This window comes from Schistosoma haematobium, chromosome 3 (genome assembly GCF_000699445.3).
Source record: "Schistosoma haematobium chromosome 3, whole genome shotgun sequence".
Classification (NCBI taxonomy): Eukaryota; Metazoa; Platyhelminthes; class Trematoda; order Strigeidida; family Schistosomatidae; genus Schistosoma; species Schistosoma haematobium.
Window position 1 is genome coordinate 19,295,927 of NC_067198.1, and position 19,419 is coordinate 19,315,345.

General features: G+C 34.7%; 1 protein-coding gene across 1 annotated transcript; it reads left to right on the top strand.

The window, feature by feature from the left end:
* The first annotated feature begins 11,981 nt into the window (after positions 1 to 11,981).
* On the top strand, positions 11,982 to 17,440 carry PYD2 (dihydropyrimidinase). Its single transcript, XM_051213223.1, has 7 exons — positions 11,982 to 12,268; positions 12,312 to 12,649; positions 12,686 to 12,777; positions 12,810 to 12,883; positions 12,922 to 13,032; positions 14,662 to 16,017; positions 16,738 to 17,440. The coding sequence occupies exons 2-7, from the start codon at positions 12,632 to 12,634 to the stop codon at positions 16,830 to 16,832; spliced, it is 1,746 nt and encodes a 581-aa protein (XP_051069179.1). The 5' UTR covers positions 11,982 to 12,268; positions 12,312 to 12,631; the 3' UTR covers positions 16,833 to 17,440.
* The last annotated feature ends 1,979 nt before the right edge of the window (positions 17,441 to 19,419 follow it).

The following is a 19,419-nucleotide window of genomic DNA, read 5'->3' on the forward strand; positions in this document are numbered from 1 at the left end:
TACAGAGATTGTTAGAACAGAAAGCTTAAAGAATAATGAAAAATTTAACATGCTAAACTACTTATAAATTAGTGAATGAAGTAGTGTAGTAACGTATGTTAATTGGTAAACAACAAGTAAATTTAATAGATAAACATTGATTTCATAGACTGGTACAATAACTGATGAAATCTGAATTCAGTAACTTTATTTTTATTTCAAATGAACTAAAGTCATACTTTTTTGTGTAAAGTGTCTTATATGCAACTATGCAATCTTTCATGAATGAAAATGATCAATGTTTTGTTAACAAGTCTTTCTGTCTCTTAACATTTGTTAGCTAACATAATTACTTCTTTAGTTACATTAATGTGGATATAAAATGTAATTCTTTATCTAATTTCACATACAATACTTAGGTTAACAGCATCGACAATCAGTTGCAATTAAAGCCACGAAATGTCCAGGAAGAATCTATTACAGGTATCTATATGTAAACAGACAGATAGTAAAAATTAATAGATGAATTCAGTATAATCTTTGATTATTGCTAGCCAAATGACAGTATGTATGTCATGATATACTGTCTAGGTGACTTAATGAAACGAATATAATGCCAAAAATTACATATTCGGTAATATATGGTAAAATTAATAATTTATCTTTCAAAGACTACTTCACAAAGAACTCATCGAATAATTTGTCATTTTATTGAGAAATGATTCAAATTGATATGAATAAAATTCAGTAAACATTAGATCAACAATCTAAATTCACTTGATGTTGTTTACTTGTATCTTCCCATTGTTGTTTAGGGCTGCAATTGATCAGTCTCTTGTTGGTATATATGCATCCTCTGCGGATTGCCTCGATATTGCCTCAAGTCACAAGAATTATAAGCAAAGATGGACAGTGGTTAGCAGTTCAATTGGATTAATCATACAAATACGTTAGAATTTAAAAGTTCTTTGCAAAAAATTAGTATAACTAATAAAAATTAGTCCATCAGCTTGTGATGAGTCCATAAGTTCATGAAGTAACTTCAAGGTAGTTTATTTATAAAAAGCAATTATACAGAAATGAAGTGATTAATGGTAGGGTATAACATTTGCGAAAAGTCTAATGTATTCTAAGTAATGAAAAATGTTTGATTTCTTCTATAACTAAAGTGAAGAGTAATAAGTATTTTGTAAACTTTTATAGTATGTAATAGTCAGACAAATAAATAATACCACAAACTGAAAATAATTAACCAAATACTGCTAAATTTCTTGTTTCTGTTAACTCAATAAATCATAATTAATTTCACTAGTTGAAATCATGAGTCAATTGAAGCTAGACCACCATGAAAAACCTGAAAGCACTGCATGGACATTTCGTCCCAGTATGGGACTCATGATTTCAACTATTGAGATTACTAAAATCTCCACAAAACCCTTTCTGATAAAATCATTATTAGTCGAAGGTGACAATGCACAAGTGTTATTGTGATTATCTGACCTTCGTAGTTCTATGATAGATGCCATTCAGAAATTCCTATGATAAGATAGCTTCATTACAAATCCGTTGTAAACGGTTCATAAATAAACTGTTAAATACATGAAAGTAGTGCAGGGTAGACAAGTTTAGATAGATTTAAGAATATTGACTAGATCTTTTGTTTACCACTTAACTCATATGCGAATAAATCTGCGGAAAGTTGTATTTAATGCTATATGGGATATCCTTGTTTTTATTCAGGCAAAAATGTATCATTTTCCAGATAATTCCGCACTATTTGGTTATTAAATACAAACTTATGAAATACACTCCATGTTGAAACAGGACCACCGACAACATTAGGCAATGAGTTTAAAACAATTACTATTGTGTGGTGGCTAGCAGTAGAATCCAGAACGCGTGCTTCATCCCATTTGGAACACGTCGTCTGGTTGTATCTGCATCCCACAGTTGACATTTACTCCGGGACTCTGGGATGCCGGTGAAGCCAGTTGACGAGTCACAAATAGAGTGAAACACGCGTCCTGGATCCCACTGATAGCCACTATCCATCTTTACTCATAACGCTTGTGACTTAAGGTGACATCGAACCAGTTCGCACAGGATGCACATACACCAATATGAGACTGCTCAACTGTATCCTCAAACGTCAATGGGAAGATCCAAACAACCAGTACTAAAATGAGTTACTATTGTTGGATTCCTAAAATATTCATAACTACCTTAGCTACTTATAAGTAGTTCAAATAGAGAAATGAAGTTATCAGTACGTACTCTTGTTGTTCCTAAGATTTACAGAAGACCTCCGAACATCAAGGTGCAAAGTCCAATTAGACTTTAAGAAGAATTACACTTCAAGCTAACAATTTCGAGATAATTACTGACAGACAATCCCGCGTTACATTGAGTTTTTTCTACCTTATTTTTTTAATTTATTTATATTGGTTATCTGAATCTTCCCATCTATATTCAGAATTCCAAATGATCACTCTTTTTTGGCGTATGTGCATCCTGTACGTATTGCCATTAAGTCACACACAGGTACATTTAGCTGATGAGTTCTGAACAGTATAAAACACGCGTCCTGAATTCCACTCCTAGTCACTATCTATCTCTGTTTAAAATGTCTTATACATTCTCAGTAAATGGAAAATCTTCATTCATGATCCTTTAATTTTAATAACCTAGTTATTCAAAGTAATAGACCCCCACTCAATAAATCCTCGTTTATGCCATTCTGATTTTCATGTTTGACTTCGCCCAGCTTTTCATTTCCGTCTCATGATTAAGAGTAGTTGCAATTACCGAAAACTTAATAATGATAACTCTAAAATATATTCAATTAGTAGTCAAAATACATATAAGATTTACAATTCATAGTTTGGCCTATATCAATGATTGTAAGAATACATTGTACAGTTTGTGACGTAATAAGTGTATTTTGGGTTTAATTTCAACTTGAAGCAACAAATCACAAGTACAAGTACAACTGAACAATAGTATATTTTCAACGTTCAAAGTCATAGTAATTATGCTTTAGTTAAACAACTAATGACAAAACTCTAATTGAAATTTTTATTGTCTGACAGTGAGTTCTCAATGGTTTTTATCTATCAGAAAATGAATGACTTAAGAATGATCACTGGTCTCTTATGTTACAGAAGTTTTTTTATTTCAAAGGCTATTTTATGCCGCTGAACTGTACGTAGTCACAATATTCAAAATTCAACTTATCAAGGTGAAAAATGTGTAGATTGTTAGGTCTTACGATAGATTTTGGACGATAACAAACAACTGAATGTATTCTTTTGTTTTTCAATAGTCCATTGTTTCCCGGGTCCGGTAACTAAATTGGTTATTATATTCAATGACTGTGAATAGCTTATACGCAACTACGTCAAGCGTGTTGTTTTTTAAAAAAATTCCGTTATTCTACATTTGGATGCATTTTTTCTTCTACAAACCAAATCTTTTGTCCTTCTCACTTCCGAGGTACTGTAATGTTTATATACCTGTGATAAAAATCTATCATTTACAAAAAATAACTAACTTAAAACGTCTCAGGCTGTAAATCCCATAGGGAACACCAATTCCCTCAAGAACTCACGTATATATTTAATTCATTTTACTTTCTTTCATTTTCACTTTATTATCACTAAAGATTTAATAAAAATATACGATATGATCTTTTGGGTAACTATGAGAAATTTTACAGAGGTAGTTTAACATTTAATTTATATTTTACTGCATTTCCTATCATAGTTCATTTAAATAAATACAAAACCTTATCCTTAAAAGATTAGCTGGTCACTTGTATAATCTATTTTACTAGGCCGTAAGTGAAATATGAAGTTGTTTGAAAACATATCAGTTTTCAAATGACCGAATAATTGTTAACACCTACCAATAAGTATAATAACCAAAATCTTGAATTTCTTTATAAATAGATACCTCTACTCATTTTTAGTGACAGAATCAAACTAGGATCAAGAGTTGTCTAATTCTCAGAAGCGGTTTGTGGAGATTTTAGAAATTTCACAGATTGGAATCATGAGTCAGTTGAAGCTAGAACACCATGGAAAACCTGGAAGCACTGGATGGCCGTTTCGTCCTAGTATGGGACTCCTCAGCAGTGTGCACCCACGATCCCGCCCCCCGCGAGATTCGAACCCAGACCTACTGGTTTCGCCCGCGAGCATTTAACCACTAGACCACTGAGCCGGCATCCAATGGTGTTAATGTCTAACTTCAACTAATCCACGAAATTGAGCGACACATCCACCATTGTCTTCAGTGGGCTGATATCTAACAACAGACCTGGTTGAACTCCACTGGTAACGGCTTCTCACTAGAACTCCAGGAGTATCTCTTGAAGTCAGCCACTAGTGAGTAGATGATTATTATCAGAAGGGGTTTGTGGAGATTTTAGGAATTTCACAGATTGAAATCATGAGTCAGTTGATGCTAAATTATGTTCACTAACCTTCAATATCAGTTTTAATTCTAAACCGCTTGTTCATTGGCATCATGTTAATTTTCCCTCAAATATTGTGAAATAATTACTTCATTTTATTACATAAAAATATATTTCTATTTTCAGTAAGTCATTTTTGTAGTGAACGAGAACTGTGGTGGGGATAATAAATTTATTGTTTAACACAAAATTACAGAGTTATTTAGTAAAATATGAAAACCATACATTAAATGCTTCATTTTCAAATCCTCCATCAATCATCATCTACATCCTTCATGATTCTTCTAATTCTCAATTCCTTTATGTTTCCCCTTCTGTTTTCTTCAGTTCAATCTTCTCAACCTTCTTCTGTCAGGTATGCCATTTCTGATTGGTTTTACAAACTACTTCTGTCGATACACATAAGTAGCGTACACCACTTTATAGCTCATGATATCCATTCATTTGGGATGCTTTATATCAGTCATTTAGTTATTATCATTAATATTTTTTTAATGATATTACATTGATTTGAACAATCGATCATAGGCCTATAAATTGACATTATTTATTCCCTGTAGTATATATGTTTCTGAATGATATTCGTCTTCAGATTTCTGCAAACAAATAATCTCTATTGCATATACTTTAGTCATTATTGATTGCTATCTAGTCTAAATAGATCATTATTAAACAGTGGATATATAAAATCTGTTTACATGAAATCAATTAAATATAAACACGATTTATGACAAAATTAGAACCTAATTAATGGGTTATTACACATCATATTCGGAAGTGATATCTCGTAATGTTTTTTTCTAGTCGTAATAATATAGTTCTATTATATCATACTTACATTTAAAAAACGTTTTTTTTTGTGAAATATGGGTGTTTCAAATGTCTCTAAGCTCATAATGCACTTTTTTTTAAATATATATATTCTATGTGGGTTTTCGGCAGCAAAGTATAAGATACTTTCTTTATAGACCCGTGCATTTATCAGTAGGAAGTGCCTGCATCTCAGTAGGATTTGTTTAATAAATGTATTCAGTTAAACTTGTTTAGTTGACATAATAACACTGTAAAATTTAATCATGACTATTCTCACTACTACTATATATAACTAAAATCATAATTTAAACTCTATTTCCATAAGTAATAAATCATTATTTGATTTTTGATGGATAGAACTGATCAAATTATAAATTTATTTTAATACAAATTGATGAAATTCTTTTTAAAATGATTAGATTAACGTGAAAATAAAGTTCATTTGAGACTGATCTATGTTACTGAACTTAATTAAACCATGAGTGTTTTAACCGATTACTTCATTCTACCAAAATACCGAAGTCATAATGAACAACAACGGTTATGAAGATATCATAGGATAACATGGACTAGGAAATAAGAACGAGAATGGTAAGAGATTTGCAAATTTATGTATATTCAACAAAACGGTTATAGGCTAGACTATATTACCTCACAAACACATACACAAACCTGCATGGGTCTCACCGGATCAAACTGCACAGAACTAAGTAGATCATATTTGCATTAGTAAATGTTTCGATAGATTCATGGAGGATGTGTAAACAAAAGGAGAAGCTGATACAGCTTCAGATCACCACCTAGTTACGACCAAAACGAAACTGAAGCTAAAGAAGCACTGGATAGCTGGAGAAACAGGATTACAGAGGTTTAATAAAGCCTTCGTTTGAGATGCTGAACAACCCAATGAAATCAAGATAGCTCTCAGCAGTAGGTTATAAACGATACAAGAACTACTTAAAGAAGAGAAAACTACGATGGAGAATATCTGGGAAGGGGCTAAAGAAACAGTAACTTCAACATGCCAGAAGATGCTGAGCCTCAAGCAACTTCTTTATAATGCAATTAGCAACAGTCGAACAAAAGCAGAGAAAATCAAGACACAAACCGAATACGAAGATGTAATCAAGAAAGTGAAGAGGAACATTAGAGCCGACAAGCACAAATGCATGGAAGATCTAGCAGGGACAGTAAAAAAAGCCTCAGGAGAATGAAATATCAAACAAATATACGAAACGGCGAAGAAACTGGCAGGGAAATGTGGTAAACCAGAGATTTTATTCAATTAGTTCCAGAACGAACATGGATGCAGAATAATATGAATTCATTGTACTTCGTGGTTTTACATCAGCTGCTTACAACCAAATATGTAATAAAATTTTACACTGAGCTAAGATATAGTGTGGAACAATTGGCATAAGTGAATGTAAAGAATTGTAATGACAAAGGTTATCAATAATAACCATATATATATGCAAGAACAGGTCAGAGGTTATTTGGTGTTAAAATCAAGGAAACATTAGGGATGGGTGATTTAGTAATTTAGTGAAGTTCAGAGACAGATATGATAAACTGTGTAATAATTTTAGAGGTAACGATGGGTCTACATAAGAATCATGGAAATAAAAAAACAACTGGTAAGATGGGTTACGTAATAACTGAACAAGATTTGAAGGGTTTACATAATTTAAGAGAATCGATTGAGTGGAAATGTATGAGTGAAGAGGTGGTACATAGAGTAATACTTCGGTAATGGAAGAGGAATATAAAACAAACTAAACATTAACAAAATAAAACTAATGACCAAAAATTTGGATTATCACGGTAGTAATAGGTTTATTACTGTCTCTTCTTGAACACATAGGTCGGGTTTGAGTTTTCTTATCGCAATTGCTTCAGCAAACCGAAGAAAAGCAGCATTTCTTTGTCTGCTAATAATTTTAAAAGCTTGCGGAATGTCACTGGCATGCCCGGTGTCAAGTAAATGCCGAGCTATTGCATTGTTAAGAGCCCTTGTCCCTCGCAGTCTCAATTTCTTTGGAACATGCTTGGAAATAAAAACATGTACTCTTCTCTCGATCCCTCCAATGTATGTGCTTCGGCACGTACATGTAAATTGACAAATGCAGTTGGAGCTACTTAAAAAAGAGGACCTGTAAATTTTAGTTTGTTTGAGCGAGCATTTCGTTTCCCATAGCACTGTCAGTTTTGCAGAGGTCAAAAAGGTTTCGTACAATACCCCTTTTTTGTAACTCATTGGACAGAAACTGTAGTAACTGAGATAAACTCCACTCCAGGTATTTTTGTGGTGAATGTGTCTTTGTAATGTGCCGTCTGAGGTTCGTCTGATTCCAATATCTAAGAAATGGAATTTACCTTCTACTTTGTGTTCCATATTAAAATCTATATCCGTGTGTGCTTTATTAAACAGATCGAGTAGGTTCTTATGGTTGTTGCAGACGAGAAATGTGTCATCAATATATCTACAGTAGAGTGTAGTCCCATCGATTACGTGCTTGAGCTTCTTCTGTTCCAGGTCGCCCATAAATATGTCGGCCAGAATTGGACCCAAAGGGCTACCCATGGCTACTCCAACAATTTGGTGGTGCAACACATTGTTAAATTGAAATTGCATGTTTTCGGTACACAGAAACAGGAGTTGTTTGGATTTATGGATTGGTGAAGGCAGAAGTTCAGGATATTAACATATGATATCTGCCATTTCCTCCGAAGGTGTCTTTGTGAAGAGTGATGAGACATCAAACGAGACCATGAATTTATCAGAAGCATTTAAGCTATCAACCCTTTGGGCAAATTCAAGACTATCCTTCAGGCTGTAGGGTGTTAGTTTCTTGCGGATTGGTTCTAAGCACCTTGTCAGCCAGCGGACGAGATTAAGGAAGGGTGATTTGGTCATAGATAATAGTGGTCTTATCGGGGTGTCGGGTTTGTGTGTATTAAGTAGGTCTTATAAGAAAGGTAGTTGTGATCCTTTTGGTTTGAGTTCGTTGTACGTATGATTATCTATTAGATTATTTTCAGTTCTCTTAACTTTTTCGAAAGACGCTTCTCAGTCGCATCTGTTAAGTCTTTCTGGATATTATCGATGATAAATCTAGTGGGATCATTTAAAAAGGAAATTACTTTGCCTACGTATTCATCTGTGTTTAGGATGACTATACCGGAACCTTTATCTGGATGAATTAGCAAAAATGTTTCGTCTTTCATAAGATTTCTCAATGCTTTCTGATGATCTTTAGTCAACACCTTAGATTGCGGGACTGGTGTCATAACATACTGTTTGTAATATCCACTAATTTTGATTTCAACTAACTTTTTTTTCATCACTCATGGGTTTCAGGTCTGACAACTGTTGATATAAATACTCAAACTGCGTTTCGGTGTCAATTGCTCCACACTATGTCACCTCAATGTAAAATTTTATTACATATTTGGTTGTAAGCAGCTGATGAGAAACCACGAAGTACAATTAATTCATATTATTCTGCATCCATGTTCGTTCTGGCTTTATTTAAACCAGAGACACCAATCAAGCACAAGAAAAGAAAACCAATCACTGAAATTCAAGGACAGAGGAACAGATGGGTAGAACACTTCGAGGAACTCTTGAATAGACCAGCCCCATTGAATCTCCTCAACATCGAAGCAGCACACACAGACCTTCCTACATATATCACTCCATCAACGATCGAAAACATCAAAATGGTCATCTGACAAATTAAGAGTGGAAAAGCAGCAGAAGCTGACAGTGTGCCAGCCGAAGCATTAAAGTCAGAGACAGAAGTAAGTACGGAGGTGCTCCACATGGCGTTAAGAAAAATACTGGAGAAAGAAAAGTCCTGAGAGACTAGAAAGAAGGATTTCTAATCAAGATACCAAAGAAAGGAGATTTGAGCAAATGTGAGAACTACAGAGGCATCACACTATTATCGGTACCAAGGAATTTTTTCGACAGAGTGATGTTAAACAGAATGAAAGACTCAATAGACGCGCAACTTCGAGATCAACACGACGGACTCCGTAAAGATCGATCGTGCACAGAATAAATCGCGGCACCACGGACATTGTTGTGCAATCGACTGAATGGAATTCGTCATTATACATCAACTTCAATGATTATGAGGAAGCATTTGACAGTAAGGATAGGGAAATATTATAAAAACTTCTTTGAGTACCTGGGAAAATCATCAACATCATCCGGAATTCGTGAGATAGACTACACTGAAAAGTCGTGCATGGAGGACAGCTGACAGATGCATTCCAAGTGTGGACCGGTATCAGACAGGGTTTCTTACTATCGTTTCTTACCATCTTTCTTCTGGTGGTTGACTGGATTATAAAAACCTCCACATCTGAAGGGAAGCACGAAATATAATGGACAATTCGCATACAACTAGAAGACTTGGACTTCTCAGATGAACCATCTCTTCTATCCCATAGACGACTACAAATGCATGTGAAGACACTCAGTGTAGCGGCAGTTTCTGCAGCAGTAGGATTCAAAATATATAAGAGAAAAACCAAGATCATCACATACAACACGGTGAACACCAACCCAATCACACCTTATGAAGAAACTCTGGAATAGGTGAAAACGTTCACGTATCTAGGTATTATCATCGATGAACATGGAGGATCTGATGCAGACATAAATGCGAGTATTGGCAAAGTAAGGACAGCATTCATGCAGTTGAAAAACTTGTTGGACTCAAAACAACTGTCAACCAATATCAAAGTCAGAATCTTCAGCAAGAACTTCAAGTTAGTTCTACTGTATGGAACTGAAACTTGGAGAACTACCACAGCCATAATCAAGACAGTAAAGACATTTCTAAACAATTATCTACATAAGATACTCAATGTTAGTTGATCGGATACCATCAGTAATAGCCTACTGTGGGAGAGAACAAACCAGATTCCTGCTGAGGAGGAAATCGCGGAAAGACGCTGGAATTAGATAGGACATACATTGTGGAAATCATCAGACTCCATCACGAGGCAAGTGCTAACTTTAAATCCTGAAAGGAAACGGAAAAGGTGTAGATTAACGAGCACATTGAGTCGCGGATTGAATGTAAGCATCAAATGAATTAATAGCACCTGGAAACAACTGGAAAGGATTGTTCATGACAAAGTTGGATGGAGAATGCTGGTCGGCGGCCCATGCTTCACCAGAGGTAACAGGTGTAAGTAGGCGTAGCATGTGATTAATAGTGTATGTTCATAGAAGCCTGGGAATAATGATGTAACGATATGGGTAAATTGTTACCGTCACCACTGACACTATTAAATGGGTGAATTAAATGGAGACAAATTAAGAGTCCTTCAAATCACTCAACCGAGTTATGAAAAATTCCACGATTCAATAACAACACTTAATTGTCATGTTATGCAGTATGTGTTGACTAAGATCACTTATTGTAGTCACATTAATTAGGTTATGATGGGTACAGGACTTAGGAGTTAAAAGTAACTTTTATTGCCCTCTTTGATACCTCATTGATTATAATGCTTTAACTGGAACTCTTAATTTCTATAATTCATTTTCAATCTTTTTTTCAAGTTTGAAATAACATACTCCCGTTGGTATAATTGAGTCCCATCAACAGACACTAACCAAGTCAATACCCTAAAAATCAAGAAAAAGAAAGTCCAACCGTCTAAAAGAAACACAGTTTTGTGAATAAATGACAAATATGGGATAATTTTTTCAAACGCATTAAACGAATAGACGGTTAATAAGCAGAACTGTTTTTTTATATTGTATTTATATTAAAGTTGTGAATTATTTCCACCGTAATAGTTCAATCAATAAGATAATAAGTACGAATTTGAAATGGTAATGAAAAAAATATTTGAAACATTTATGTTCTTTTTTTGCAAGTCATCACTTGTTTGGTGTACATTTTCACATAGAAACAGTCCAACTCAATTACACAAGTAAGGACAATTGATTTTCATTCAAATAATGAATTTCTATTAATGAAAAGTAGTGGATCAATAAGGTCTAGAAATGATCAATATTCTTGCTCAACATATGCATTGTCTACAGTTTTAACATCTTAAACGATAAAATGGATAAGTATTGATTTTTACTGGGAGCGTATATGCAAATGATTTTTGACCACAAGTTCAGTCATTTTTCCCTCTGAGTCATTAATTAAAATTCCGTTTTTTTTAAAAAAACAGCAACTTAATTCATCCACAAATTAAGGATACATTAAATAATATAATCAAATGTGACCCTTTAACCACGTAGATTCTAGAAAATCCTCCATTAATAGATGCAATTCTCTACACTGAACATGATAACCTAAATCCATATTTAAGATAAACTACATCCCAGAAGCACATGATGCCTGCATCTAGTTTGTGTGTAGTGGAAGTCACAAATACTGTACTAGACATTCATCGAGTTTTCTTACAAGCAAGAAACCTACCAATAGAAACTTCGTAACAGGCGAAACTCAGGAAGTCAAATAATTTGGATGAAATTATGGAAACTAATTGTATAAATTAAAAAGAAGAATATATTTGTAAAATCTCAGCGAATGAATTTTAAGTAAATCCAACGTTTCGCCTGGCAATCTGGTCCAAGCTTTTTCAAGGAAAATATTTTCCTTGGACCAGATTGCCAGGCGAAACGTTGGATTTACTTAAAATTCATTCGCTGAGATTTTACAAATATATTCTTCTTTTTAATGTCTCAAATGAACTCGGCGCCCAAATATTGTGAAACTATTCGTTTAAATTTAGACGAAAGTTCTTATTTAATTGTATAAATGTCAAATAATTATTATTACTATAGTAGAAGGTTGTTAAATTACGTAGTATAAATCAGTTAGACAACTGGTGGAATTCAAGGAGAATTGGATAGCTGTTAATGAGACATCCTGGTTACTAATCCCTGTTTAACTGAAATCAATCAGTGACGTGAACTACCAAATAATCATTTTTTGTTGAACAATCATGCGGGCTGAAGTAAGTTTAGCAACTTTGTTCAAATGTACAGCAAACATTAAAGAAAAATACTGCACATAGCGGTCGTACATAAGCGTAGGCAAATAACTATAGGCAGCAACGGTATGGATACCACTTAACTCTGAGTCATTTAAGAGTTACGTGTCGTTTCTGAAACACTAATCTGTCAAGTCAATTAAACCAACCCTGTTTGTCTATTCAAGGTCATCATGTGAGCTTATCACGATTCGTTCGTTAGATTGTATGCATCAATTTGTGACCAATAAAAGCAATCAACTGTAACCTTGAGTTGTGATTCGTTCATCATAAGGAATGGAACTAGGGCTCATTGTCTTGCTGTATTGATTGGACATATCGACATCGATGCCGGATGCTTCTGCTGTAAGGATTTTTGATTCCTAACTATGATTTCCAAAGATTTCCAAACCACTGTTGCTTAAAGGAGGCACAGTCGTGAACCATGACGTATCTTTCAAATCAGATGTTTTAATTGATAATGGTATTATTCAGTAAGTGAAATACGCTTAGTTTTCACTCATAGGGCTGTTGGTGAAAACTTTAGCTACCCCAACGGCACAGAAATTATCGACGTAAGTAATAAATTATTATTACCTGGTATGTATTTAAATAAATTCACTTACGATTTCGAACAGGCGGAATTGACTTGGACTGTCACATTGGTGTCGCAACCTCAAATGACCCTATAGCTGATACTTACCTCTCTTCAGGAAAAGCAGCTCTTTTTGGTGGTACAACTACAATTGGTATGTAAACATTTTCACTCCCATAACTTTTAAACACAAATTAGTTTTATAATATAAAAGTCGAATTATTCATTGCGATTTAAGTTGTTTGGTATTGTTTCACAATCTACGAGAAAATATGCTATCCCTCAGACAGTCACGTAATAGGCTAGTAAGAGAATATACAATATTCGTATTCTCAAACTTGTTGGTTCTATTGAGTTCATTGGTGCGTTACCCATAGAGTTTTTCCAGGAATGTCAAAGCCACTTACTATCGATTTTAATCAAAAGTAAACAGTGAAAGCCTCAATTAAGCGCTATAAATCTAATAAACGAACTGTGAAAATAGCTAAGTTTGTCAACAGTACTTCTTTGTATCTTTGGTTATTAGCCCAACTTTTAAAAGGCGTTTGCAGATTTTTTCACACTGTCCAACCGCCTAGAATTTGTTTGAACTAAAACTTAACGAACGAAGCTTGATTCGTTGGTTTGATGTACCCGAGTTGGTTCATATCTGGTGTAGTGGTTACTACCAGACATCTAACGATACTTAGCTCTTTTGAACTTCTCTGGTCTACTTGACTTAAGACGTTTCGTTATCTTTAATCCTTATCTAAAGAAGTAGACGGTTTGTGTTGTCGTACAATGCAACTGTAAGATACGTAGTTCAAAATATTATATATAAAACCCCGTTTTCATACTGTTTTGATTTGGTGCACCCACGAAGTACATCTGTGGTGAAAGGTAATGTTAGATAAAGAGAACGAGTCAGTTAATATGGTTGTAAATCAGAATTCCGTGAAACAATTGAAATGCCGATCATATTTCAGAAAGAGGTGAGATATCAGGGGTCTTGAAGGTTACATAAAGTGCGCGATGTATTGAAGATTAACAACTAAGATGCTCAAGTAGATTGGGTTTTAAAGGCAGCATGGTTACACTATTAATCTGTGTCTATATTTTGCCAGTTCAGCTTCTTATATTGACTGAACAAGTGATTTTACTTATTCTCTTTTAATCAAAGCAGTGGTAATCCATCCTTATTGCATTTAGTGATTGTTTTCAGAGTTTGTGAGTACCAGGCTTTCCGACTTAATGTATCTTAACAGTTCGACCACTTTGAACTCATTAACATAGAGAGTGAAAAAACCGTTCAAATCACCGTAGTCGGTGAGTATCCACAAACTCGTCAACCCACTTGCCATTTTTGCTCAGTACTTTACCCAACTTCAGCATTACCCACTTGGTGTTCCCATTATATCCGATCAATAATTTGAAGATATTTATAGTCAGTTATTGTAACCTATTAATTTCCTACACCTTAAAAGTATATTTCTCATAGCCGTAAAGTAATTTAGAGCAAACAACCCGCTGTTAAGGTGAAGCTCACCACCAGCATTTAGAGTTGCCATTATCTGAAACTTGTGTCGTGAGTTAAAAAACATTAAAAATTAGTTTCAAGCTGTCATAGAAATCATTAACATGAATGTATTGGTAAGACTACTACTACATATGCTCTCCTAAATGTCACCCTTTTATTACTCGTGAAGAAACAGTCACTCATCACGTCTTTTTTCGATAAATAAAGGCTACTTATTTTGCTTCGTTTTGAGTTTTCGTATATGTATCCAATTTATTTTATCCTTAGTAAACACGGTTAATGCTTATCCTGGGGAATCACTAATAGACGCATATGAACAGTTTGTATCATCAGCCCATGAAAGCCTAGCATGCGATTATGGTGTATGCTTGCGGTTGGCTGGCTTCTCATCAGAAATGAACAACGAGCTGAATACTTTAGTTCAAGATAAAGGAGTGCTGCTATTTTCCGTTCGTGTGGGTTCAAAATCTTCATCTGTGGTAGATAATGAACAGTGTATTATCAATGAAGAAGAATTTTGTTATTTCTTAAAGGCATGTCGACAACTAGGAGCGTTGCCAATGCTTGAAGCAGCTACTTCTGTGTCGTTAGCTGAGAAATTATCCTCAGACGTGCAAATCAATTGTCCCGATATTGGTCCAGAAGTCAATTTATTGGTTTCACCGGAAGAAGCTGAGGCAAATAGTATATTGCAAGGATCTTTGTTTTCACAATATGCAGGATTTTGTTGTCCGCTTTTAATTTCTAGAATTCATAGTAAAGCAGCACTAAATTGCTTCATTGAACAGCGCCGTATGTGTAGAGGTATATTATTTGGACAAACTAGTATTCCCGCAATAGCTATTCCTCTTTCTTTAATAAACTGTGATGATCATCCTGACGACATGTTGACCCATTCAAAGAATTGGGCTGTTGCTGCTAGTTACATGTGCGACCCTCCATTACGACCAGATACTTATCTTAGCCGAAGGTTGCTGACTCACCTCGTCTCTGAAGACTTGACTTGCGTTGGTTCAGGTCATCGGGCAATAACCACTGCAGTTCGTGCAGCTTTTGGATCAAAAAGTGCTGTACATATACCTCGTGGTATAGCATCTTTGGGCTATAGAATGGTTGCCTTATGGCATTTTGGTGTTGAAAGTGGATTTTTGGATCCTTGTACGTTCGTCAAAGTAACTAGCTCTAATCCTGCAAGATTAATTAATGTTTATCCTCAGAAAGGCAGAATAGAAGTAGGTTCCGACGCCGATATATTAGTTTGGTCAAACTCCTATAAGCAAGACGTTTTGAAAAACATTTTACCCGATGGTGTACCTAACCTATTTTCTAACACTGCTTATCATTCGGGACCTGAAGTGGTTATATTACGTGGTCATATTGCTGTTCATAATACCGAGTTTTCAAATAACACTTCCACTCATGGGAAACTGCTTGTTTGCCGACCATTTTCTCATTATGTGTATGCTCGTGTCGATTCAGTGGAAAGAAGTGTCAATTCCGAATTTAAAATGCTCCAACGCGAACCATACGTAGGAAATGCAGTTTCCATTACTACTGAAACTTCAAATGATAACAAGGAAGGGTACTACTTTCGGAAAGAATATTATGATAATATACCCAGAGGTTAGTTAGTTTTTTACGCTATGCATAGTTTGATTTCGCACATACAAAAATCCATCAAGAAACTGAGTATCAACACCGGGATGCTAGTACATTTAGTTGATGAGTCCCAAGCAGGACGGAATGCGCATCATGAATTCTACTACTAACCATATTCCGTCTATCCCACAAAAACAACAGTGTGTTCACTGACTCTTATGCAGTCATAATCCGAAAATCTACTCTATTGTATTCCAACCCCTAAACCTTTTCAACACTTCAACTTGGGGATCATTAGAGTCAATATCAGTAAACTAACTAAACTCTAAGTTTAATAGGTCAGTAGTTAAGCAAACGCGTATCACTTGCTATCGCTAGTTTTCCTCCAACTATCTTCGTGACATTTTCGTTAAACTACATAACTATAATGACCATCACTTTCACATGGAACTATATGTAGCTAAATTGCAATGAAAATAACCGACCTGTATAGTTAATTACTCGGCTAACAAATTTGGTGTGTCTTTTGTGTAAGCATACTACATTTGTAATGCAGCGGCTCTATCAAATAATAATATCCCAAAGAGAGAGATGAGCAAACACAATCGTCAATGTCTCATGATAAGAATACCGTCGTCATGTAAGCACTGAAAACATGAAGCCTACGTTGAACGACTTTTTATTTACTCTATACTAACAAATTATTTGTAGCTCACATCGCTTGTTTTTTTTAATATTTTTTAGTGGCCTTACCACCTGGTCAGAGGAAAATACACACGTCAGTTAAAACGGCTCAACCTCCCGGTGGTTCATCGAATGCGTTTTGGTCAAACGAATAGGAAAATCCATTGTCTGTGGATGTTAACTTCTACATTTTCGATTTCTAGCTTTATATTTCACTTTGAGTAATTTCCATGGTGCATTTCAACTAAACCAACTGAATTTCCTTAACTATTTACGTGTCTTAATATCATTTCTTTGATTAAAACAGCCATTAATGTTGTGCAAAATATTTAAGTAACAATCTAATAAATTCAATTGCGAGTTATCCTTTTATACATTCCGATCGGTTGATTGTCTGATGGTTCTAAAAATATAATGAAGAAAGCTTTGTTTTGTAATCTTCCAACCATAACGTATTAACTATAGAAGCCTCCAAAGTTACACACTAACTTAGACCAATGCTCTAGAGATTGGTGAAAATGCACGATCTTTTTCAAATAGTGTTTTTGTAACGTCCGACCGCTTTTTTCTGGATTACAAGCGTCACCTATCACTGTATTTTCATGTCAATCACCAATTGATGGTACTCTTTGTCTGATCTAACCTGAGATTCATCCAATCTTGTTTTTATTAACACCAAGATAGTACTAAGTCCTCCAACCTGTTAATCATTACAATCTTGTTAATTGGTTTAGCCTTACTGGAACCTAACGCCCAACTTCACGATCTCTCACTCCGTGGTACGGATGCACATCTATTTTACGAACACATTCAACCATGATGTGTGTGAGGAAACCAGTAAGAATACATATTCATGCATTATGTAACACCATGGTACAAGTATATTTGCCAGATTAAAATTAAATCAGCATATGTAAGGTTACGGATTATGTTTACTGGTAAATATGACAGTGCGTTGTTCTTTCTTAAATTCGTTTCACTTCGTCGTTTAGTTCCAGCTGGTGGTTAAGGGATATCCGATTGTGTTGTGAATGGAGATTTTGGTTGGTGAGACAAAATGCTAACTGTTAAGATAAATGAGAGGAGCATTGATGGATAGGTGATATGGTTTGATCAGGTGTCTACGAGAATGACTGGTTTAGGTCAAAGAATGATAGGTTTTCTTTGTGATAACGTGCGTTATATACAAAATAATGATACATGATTAGCAAAACTTCATGTGTGGTTGGAGGCAATTAGTTTGTAGGTCATTCATTCTGTAATCAATCAATTCCTGGTAGTCAGGCCCAATCCTTATATATTGTATCAGGTCGTTGAAGGGGGTTGACTTCTCTGTCGACAGTAACCCCATTTGTATGCTTTCTTCTTGAAATGTAAGTTAAGAAGCAATCGCTATACGAAATTACAGCAGGTCATGCATTTGCTTAGTTGTCGTGTAGCTTCTATGCACAATTAACTCTTGCTTGCGTTCATATACATGGTCCAATGTTATCTCGTCCTTGTGAGGTTATGTAACAAGTCTGATTCCAATTTAAATATCTTACAATATGTTGGTTGTCAGTAACAATAAGTAGCGTGATGGGATCGGGTAGTAACATCTAACAAGGCTTGTCCCACTGTAATAATCCCGAAAATTAAATAACTATATGTTAATTTTATACCAAAGTATAATGACTAAATGAATATGTATATAAGTTATCTCTCTTCATTAAATAAGGATACTACTACTTAGTCTTTTACTCAATTATTTTGACTTGGAGACTGTCAGTAAATATACTAAGTTTTTTTTCACTCTTATGAATGGTTACTGCTCAGCAACGTAGTTCGTCTAGCATCACTAGTCGATTGTCTTTTTAACAATTAAATTGTATTCGTAATATATTACGATTAGGTAGTGTCGTGTTTATGTAATTAACATCACTAACCGATTGTGGATACATTGACCGAGAGTTAAAATAGTAATATTATTGAATATATATTCAAATAATTAGACCAATTGATACACCCATTAACAACAAACGGAATCAAGATGGAATGAATGGACACCAGACTGAACTGACGTAATAATAGTACTGGATCAACGCGAGTTAGACATTTTCCTACTTGTATCGGAACTACAATAACCCTACCATTAGAATATCCAGGAACTGTATTACTAATGGGTACAGTGGTGATAGGATTACCACAAATCGTTATAATCCGGGACTGTAGTGTGACGACTTAAACCCACACTAGCATTAGACAAGTCTAATATGAATTAGAATGGAATGCAATGAAGTGACATCTATTCAGTGTGCAATGAAAAGCGTATCATATACTATAGTATATATATATAGTAGGTCATGGGAATGATAGAATAAGTTGAGCATGTAGGCAGACGAACAAACATTGAAAATAGAAAGATTTACGAGTAAAGGTTTAGGACTAATCATAAAACCGAGCAAACCACAACAGACTGAATCGAATTAATACATTTGATGATCATATGCTAGGTAAGATCTTGTTATCCAAAATGAGTATACAGTTGTGTGAATTCGACATGTCTATGTCAATTAATATAGATAACTAACCAGTTGCGAATCCTACAGTTGATTAACATTTAAGGATGATTGTTCTGCTACAATGACTAAAAAGATATTCAGTTGGCAATAGACCATAAAATATTGAAGGAAATAAAGAAATTATGATCAACTTGAATGCATATATTTAAGACAAGGAAAATATTGATCACTAATTCGAGGG